Below are 8,079 nucleotides of genomic sequence, written 5' to 3'. Positions count from 1 at the left end.
GGTTGTGAGCCACCATGTGGTTGCTGGGATTTGAACTCTGGACCTTCGGAAGAGCAGTCGGGTGCTCTTACCCACTGAGCCATCTCACCAGCCCAACCATTGATTATTTCAACAGTAAAAACTTTTCACCATAACAATGTATTTGAGTAAACGTGTATTACAATACGCAATGCACATATTTAGTGGCTAGTACAAGCTAGGATCAGCAGAGTCACTGACAGTAATTTCATTCACCCTAGATTTGAGCACATTTTAGAAAAGTTGGATGTTTGGATGCATTTTCTCAAACTATTCTGATCTCATGTTTCATCAGTGGTCCCACAATTAAAATTTTCAGTTCACTTAAATAATCCTCCTGATGTAACTCAGGATAGAAAGACTCAATTGTATTTTCAGAGAGCTCACCCAGTACCCAGCCATCCAGTCCCTTTACCCAAAGTGCACAATAAATAGTTTTGTTTACCTGCCTCCACTTTGTATGTTCTGCTTGCTCTCTAATTCTATGGCTTAAAATGTCCCGCAGGTAGAAGCTTTTGTGAATTAGTAGATAGCAAGAAAAAAAAAAAGTAACCCATTTTAATAGGCTGGGTTGTTAGGATTGCTGGCATTTATAATATTAAACTATCAGATACCATAAGCTAAGTTCTTTTGTAAAATCATGTTGTTCTTTTGAAAGGATCCCACTTATTCTTGAACTCCTGATCTTCCCTCTTCTACTTTCCAAGTGCTGAGATCACAAGAATGTGCCCCTTTACCTAACTAAATATTTATTTTTATTTACCAGCAGACTAAATACAATTAATTCCCTTAAAAAATTTGTCTTATAGACCAAATAGTTATGAATAGATATATCCCCAAATGGATTTCATGAGATTATTAAGTAAATATCCAATATATTACTACAAATAAAAACAATAATAATATTAATTTCCATAAAAATAATTATACTACTTTTCCTATATTGAAGAAAAAGTGGTAACCAAAAGTGGGAAGCATGTGAATATTACACTGATTACATTTATACAGGTTCAGGAACTTGAAAAACTTACCTCTAACACAAATCAAAATAACAGTTGCCTATACAAGCTGAGAGTGGTTATAATATAGAAATTAATTTTCTCGGGTGACATTCCTATTGAATCTTGTTTGAAATGTGGCTTTCATGACTGAACTCTATAGATAGTTGTCAAAATTCATTGAGCTCAACACATGGAGATCCACTGCACGTAAATTTTCCTCAATTACAACTGAAGTATTTGTAGGTTGTACACACATGCCAGCAGCTTATTGTCTCATTGGTGTCTGCTGGTGCCATCATAGGATTTGAAGTCAGTCTTGTGATGTAGAGACTAGAGATACAAAGGCACATTTCAAGTAACTCTGGGCTTGGCTCTGTCCAAGAGGGAGGGAGGGAAGGAGAAAGAGAATAAGTTTGAAGGGGAGAGGTGCTTTGCGCTTTCCCAATGATTTCTTATTAGCAATCATTCTGGGTGTAGCTGTTTGGGAAGTGATTCCAGTTATGTTTTTCCCCACCTGACAATAGTTTTGACTCATGGCATCAGCTTAGCCCAAATTCATTGCATAGGTTTTGTCAGCACTACAGACAAGAGGACCATTCACATCACAGGGTGGAGGAACCGGACACTGTTGAAAACTGAGAGGCAGTGCTGGAGCTGTATATATGCAGTTAGACCACGGATCTGCTCTTTCTCAAACATCACAGGCTAGTGAAGATGGAAGACTTTTCTGGGAAATTTGAATGAAAAATCTTTGACACTAACTGCTTCAGACAAAAAGGCCATTGACACTTTTCACACCTGAAGCTTTCAGAAAGTTGGCTGACCTCACATTTCCATTCAGCTGTGGTTCTCCACTTCTACTGGCAAATGGCTAGCAGATTTTTCTTTAGGGACATAGATTAGTTGAAGTGAAATAGACATAGATATGACAGATGGGATTTTATTAAGTTATTATTCCATGAGACTCATTAATAAGTAAGCTTTTTAAATGTATGCTAGCCTTAAAATTTGCATTTTAAAATAATAATATTTCTAACACAAAGAGAGAAATAAGGATCACCACATAATTTTGGAAATCCTGAGCAAAAAAGGGAGGGGAGCAACATGACGTAACAAAAATTTGTAAAGAAAAAATAGAAGTAAAATATAAAACTGAAATAAAATAAGGTCTTCTTTATATAGTCAGATATAATTTATCTAACAACTTGAATTGATCCATTTTTAATTCTTCCCCCTGTAATAAACAGGATTTTTGTACAGTAATAATTAGTTCCTTGATTTATTTCACCTTAAGTTTTATAAACAATAAAGTCAACTTATATGACTTTCCTTACTAAAACATTTGGTAATGAACAAAGAATCCACACATTTAAAATAAAAATAACTTTGTATGACACAGCTCCAAGTTTCCAAATTCTAAACTCCTTTAAGAACTTGAAAAGTTATATTGTTATACAATTACAGCTTAATGTATTTAGCTATATAATCAATATGCTCTTTATTTTGAATCTTCGAATTAATCAGAATTGTAATACAACAAGCACTAAAATGGAAACTGCAGTCAGACATTACATATGTGTCTATACTGTGTGCTATAAATTACTCTCAAAATAAGAGAGTGCAGCTATGTCTGTATGCACCAGGAAAGAAGGAGCTACATCTAAGAGTTCTCCAAATTCATTTTCTTGAAAAACACAATAACAAGCTACGTTGAAGGTCACACATGTCATTAAACTACACAGGCATCCAATCAAGAAATTCAGTTTGGGGCTAAAGAAATGCCACAAGAGTTAAAGTGCATTTACAGAAAACCTGGGCTCATTTCCCAGCATCCAAGTGGTAGTTTCAGTTCCAGAGGACCCACTTCCCTCTTCTGGCTTCCTAGGGCACTGCACGCCTTGCTAACCATACATACACAATCACACATATACATAAAATAAAAATATATCTTAGAAAAGGAAAGGAAAGTCCTCAAAACTATGACGTTTAGGAGGAATGGGATAAGGAACAGTTGGTGGGCAGACCAGGACAGGAATAACTTCTGGACTGTAAGAAAAGATTAAATAATAATAATAATAATAATAATAATAATAATAATAATAATTTTTAAAAAAATTTCAAATGGTAAGAGATTTATAGAAAGATGTGCTGGTACATTTTAGAGATATCACATGTCTATTATTAAATTTTAACATTATATTAGACCTATAATAACCTCACACATGCACCCTGTGGTTTCAGTTACCATCAGTGATAGACCCCTACTCCCCCCTCCAAAAAAAAAAAAAATCAAATGACGAATTCCATAAAGAGTCCATGCTTCAAACTGCATACCAAACTGAGAAGCATCGTGAAGTCTTTTGCCATTCTGTCCCATCCTGTCATAGACAGAATTCACTCATTACCAAATGCATTCATGCTGCACTGTCTCCTGGTGCATCAGCCGCTCATAGCCACGCCAGGTAGTAGATCAGCTGAGAGCTTTAATCAGAGTGCTTGTGTTCAAGTGGCTCTGGTAGCCTAGCAATGGTTACCATGCCTACATCTTCTTTCTCATTTCATCTTATCCCTTAGGCAGAGTGTCACACCACACCACCACAAGGGGGAAGGACTATAGTACAATAAGATACAGAGAAGAAGCCGGACATAGTGACACCACCTGCAATCTCAGCCCTCCAGAGGCCGGGGCAGGAGGATTGCCAGCCCCAGGCCAGCCCTGGCTGCATAGAAAGTTCCAAGCTTGCCTGCGCTGCAGAGCGAGACCGGGTCTCTATAAGCCTAAGACTTCCGGGTTCCTCTCTCTGGCAAGATGGCGTCGTTTACCGGGGAGATGCAGAAGCCGAAGCTCCGGGAGCTGTTGGAAACTGGCATAGAACTTCTGGAGGAGGTGGAAGCTGCGACCCAACCCACAGGCTCCAAGCCAATCCAGGAAAAGGTGAGGGAGGCCTTGAAGCTCCTGGAGAAGGCCTCGGACATGTTATCGCAGCTCGATTTGTTCAGCAGGAATGAAGATTGGGAAGAGATTGCTTCCGCTGACCTAAAGTACCTGATGCTCCCGGCCCTGAAGGGAGCGCTGACGCTGAAGCTGGTGGGCAGCAGCAAACGCCTAGACCTCCTGCAGGATGCTCGAGAACACTTCATGAACTTCCTAACCCAGACCCACAGCTACCATGTGGCCGACTTTCAGCTGCCCTGGGCCCAGAGCAGCTCACCGGAAGGCAACCCTGCTGCCACCTCTGACACCCAGGAGCAAAACCTGGTTGCCATGGCATCCCAGAGGCAGACCAAAATCCAGAGGTACAAGCAGAAGAAGGCGGTGGAGCAGAGGCTGTCTTCTCTGAAATCGGCCGTGGAGAGCGGCCAGGCTGACGATGAGCGTGTCAGGGAGTATTACCTCCTTCAGCTTCGTAGGTGGATTAGCATCAGCCTGGATGAGATCGAGAGCATCGAACAGGAGATAGAGATCCTGAGGGAAAGAGACGCCTTAGGTGAGACATCGGCATCTCGCTCATCTCCTCAGGAGAGGCCTCCACTAAAACCCTTCGTCCTCACTCGAAGTGTTGCCCAAGCACAAGTGTTTGGAGCTGGGTACCCAAGTCTGGCAACTATGACCGTGAATGACTGGTACGAGCAGCGCCAGAAAAATGAGGTCACACCATCTCTTCCGGAAGCAGAAAAGCAGGCACCGCCACCGGAGACTTTCACTGTATCTGAGCAGGAAGAGCCGGACCTGGAGCCAAAGGAAGATGAAGATGAGAATGCCCTCCACAGGATGCAGGAGTGGGATGACTGGAAGGACACTCATCCTAGGGGATATGGCAATCGACAGAACATGGGCTAATGTCCCCTCCCCTTGGTGTGAAAAGATGAAGGCGCTCTCACCTTCCCAGACAAGGAAAACCCTGTTCCCTTCCCTTCCTCGGGCCCCTGCTTCAGGAGTGTGCAACAAAGGCAGATACTGAATCTTGCTTTGTATTCAATAAAACGCCACTATCAAGTTTTCTTTGCACCTTAGTTAATGTCCGGTGCTCTGGTTTAGGCATTGCTCTCACCATGGTATATTGCAGTTTCTTAAGTGGATAGTAAGAGTGCGGAGAAATGGCTGTATAATCATTGACTGTATGATTTCTCTTTTAAAAAAAATAAAATACATTTTCTTGGAAAAAAATATATCCAAAGAGAATATTCACGTAAGTTTCATTACAGTATGATTTTAATTATTGTTAATATCTGGGCCTAACATAAACCACTATAAATATATGTATGTTGGGAAATACATAGTTTATATAAGATTGGATCATATCTGTGTGCAGCTGTTTTAGATCAACAAATTGAGAAACCCACAGGATGATGTTACAATAGAAATGGCCTAATGAGATTGGGGGCAGACACTGTCAAACACTCAACTGGATGCATGAAGTTACAGAGTCTTCTTTAATTATGGGGTTGTCTGGAAGCTTCTCAATATAGTGTTGAAGCGAAAGTTCATAATTATTTGCTGAGATTTAAATATGGCTTCATATATTTTTAATCTTAATGTTTATATTAGAAATAGCATCCCAAGAGAGTGTATCAAATACAAAAGAGTGTATCAAATACAAAATACAAATACAAAATTATAGATACCTGACTCAGAATTTTCAATCTATATATGTAGAAAGGTGATTTACACCACTTATGGAAAACGGCTGACATGTCCCTTGTAAAATCTACAATCTAGAAACTAATGAAAAATTTGGGACCTGAAGAGACCTGGCTAACAAGTGTTTTTGTAGTTATACAATAGATTATTAGTAAACTGGGACTTTAAAGTGACTTAGATTTTTTTATGAGATAACTTAGAAATACTTTCCAAATATAAATTAGTACAGAAAGGAATGAGATAAAATAAATCAGAATGAAATAATATCATTTGAGGGGAAATAGCCGTGACCATTATGATATGCTATACTGTTGCTATTCAAACAGAATCATCAACCAGGAGTGTTTATTGTGACTTAAAATGTTCAGTAAGACTATTGATGATGGTTACTAATGGTGTTCTGGCAAACTTAGTAATTGTGTCCTCAAGACGTCAAAAATGAAAACAAAACTTGATGTGAAGTGTCTGCGATTGTCTGTGGTGTGAAGACTTCCACCATGCTGATGTCATCTTAACAAACTGCCACTGAGTTCAAATGCAAAACCTCAGCCCTCTTATGCATCTCTACAGCTCTCAAATAATAAGGCTCTGGGAGCCATTGAGCAATGCAAAGCTTCTGTGCACTTTAATTTCCCTATGAAGTTGGATGAGCAGAGCTGCTAAGTTTAACTTTCACACTAAACAAAGATCAGGCAATTTACATGGTTTTCCTTCGCCCCTGTTGGGCTCTTAGATGTGTTTCTATGTAGAGTAAAGAAAATATTAGGTATAACAAGAATGAGCTATCAAACTGATATTTCCTGACCTTTGGAAATGGAAAACACATCTTAAATTAACAATATGCATGGGATAAACGCACTGAGTTCTGCCCTTTGACTTCAAACTATTTGCTTTCTAGATGTGTGTATGTATGTGTGTGTGTGTGTATGTGTGTGACCATCCACTTTCTGACAAGCTCTAATACTAGGTCTTTCAAAATCCCCACAGTAAATGCCTGGCTAAATAACAAGGAGAAAGAAATGATCTTCCCCCTAAGTGATGGCTGATCCAAGCAGCAGTTTCTTCATTTGCTCAATGCAGTGTCATCTGCCTACCATCACATCTGGGCAAAGGTCATGCATCAGTGGTGTTTATCCACGTCTATGTTTATTCACACCTGGAAGCAACCAGAAGTGTTGTTGTAATGGAAAGGAGGAGAATTAAGAAACAAAACACGAGGAAGATGAGTATGAATTTCTGTTAACAGCCTGTGAAGCTTACCCATCATGATAAGGCCTTAAAAGGGGGGAGGGGAGCAAAACAAGTAAACCTATTGAAAACTGGATTTTTAATGAAAATAAATGTGTCCTATAATATATATTAGAGGAAAAAGTAATTACAAATATAAGCAAAGAGTAGCATATGAAGTTAAAGTACATGAACTGTGTTACAGGGCTACATTGAAACCTTTTTTTTCATGTATTTATTGACTTGCAGATCTCAGCTTCCCCTCCCTCCCTCCTCTCCTCCTAGTCCTTCCTTCTCTCCTCATCCCCTTTCTCCTCAGAAAAGCGGTGACCTCCCATGGATATCAAACCCACCTTGGCCTGTCAAATTGCAGAAGGACTAGGTGAATCTTTTCCTATTGAGCATAAACAAGGCAGCCCAGTTAGGAGAAAGGGACCCAAAGACGCGCAGCAGATTCAGTGACAGCCCCTGCTTCCCTTGTTAGGAGACCCACATAAAGACCAAACTGCACATGTGTTACATTTGTGTAGGGGGACTAGGTCTCTTTTGTGCATGCTTTTTGTTTGGTTGTTCAAATGTGTGAGCCCCTATGGACCCAGGTTAGTTATTTCTGTGTTATTTCTTGTGATGCCCTTAACCTCTCTGGCTCTTTCAGTCCATCCTCCCACTCTTCCCAAGATTCGCTCTGCTGCCAGTGTTTGGCTGTGGGTGTGTACATCTGTTTCCATAGGCTGCTGGGTGAAGCTTCTCAGAGGACAGTTTATCTTAGGCTCCTGTCTACAAGTAGAGCATAATATCATTAATAGAGCCAAGGGTTAGATTCTCTCATAGAATGGGTCTCAAGTTGGAACAGTCATTGGTTGACCATTCACTCAATTTCTGCTCCATCTTTATCCCTGAATGTCTGTAAGCAGGACAGAGTATGGGTCCAACATTGTGTGGGTGGGTCGGTGTTATCATCCTCCATTGAAAGTCTTTCTTGGTTACAGGAGGAGGCCATTTCAGGTCTATACCCACTGTTGTTAGGAGTCTTAGCTGGAGTCACTCTCATAGACTACTTGTAGTTTCCCTTGTCTTGAGCTTCTGGCTCCTACCAGAGCTGCCTCCAAACACCACCATTTTCAGTTTTCCCTCTCCCTCTCCCTCTCCCTCTCCTCCCTCTCCCTCTCCCTCTCCCCTCTCCCCTCTCCC

At 40.4% G+C, this 8,079-nt stretch overlaps 1 protein-coding gene across 1 annotated transcript; it reads left to right on the top strand.

Annotated features, from left to right (window-relative positions):
* Positions 1 to 3,695: 3,695 nt before the first annotated feature.
* Positions 3,696 to 5,187, top strand: LOC110296794 (immunoglobulin-binding protein 1b). Its single transcript, XM_021165565.2, has one exon. The coding sequence runs from the start codon at positions 3,829 to 3,831 to the stop codon at positions 4,858 to 4,860; it is 1,032 nt and encodes a 343-aa protein (XP_021021224.1). The 5' UTR covers positions 3,696 to 3,828; the 3' UTR covers positions 4,861 to 5,187.
* The last annotated feature ends 2,892 nt before the right edge of the window (positions 5,188 to 8,079 follow it).

The sequence above is a fragment of the Mus caroli genome, chromosome 6 (assembly GCF_900094665.2).
Source record: "Mus caroli chromosome 6, CAROLI_EIJ_v1.1, whole genome shotgun sequence".
NCBI classification, from domain to species: Eukaryota; Metazoa; Chordata; class Mammalia; order Rodentia; family Muridae; genus Mus; species Mus caroli.
This window is presented reverse-complemented; position numbering and strand designations above follow the sequence as displayed.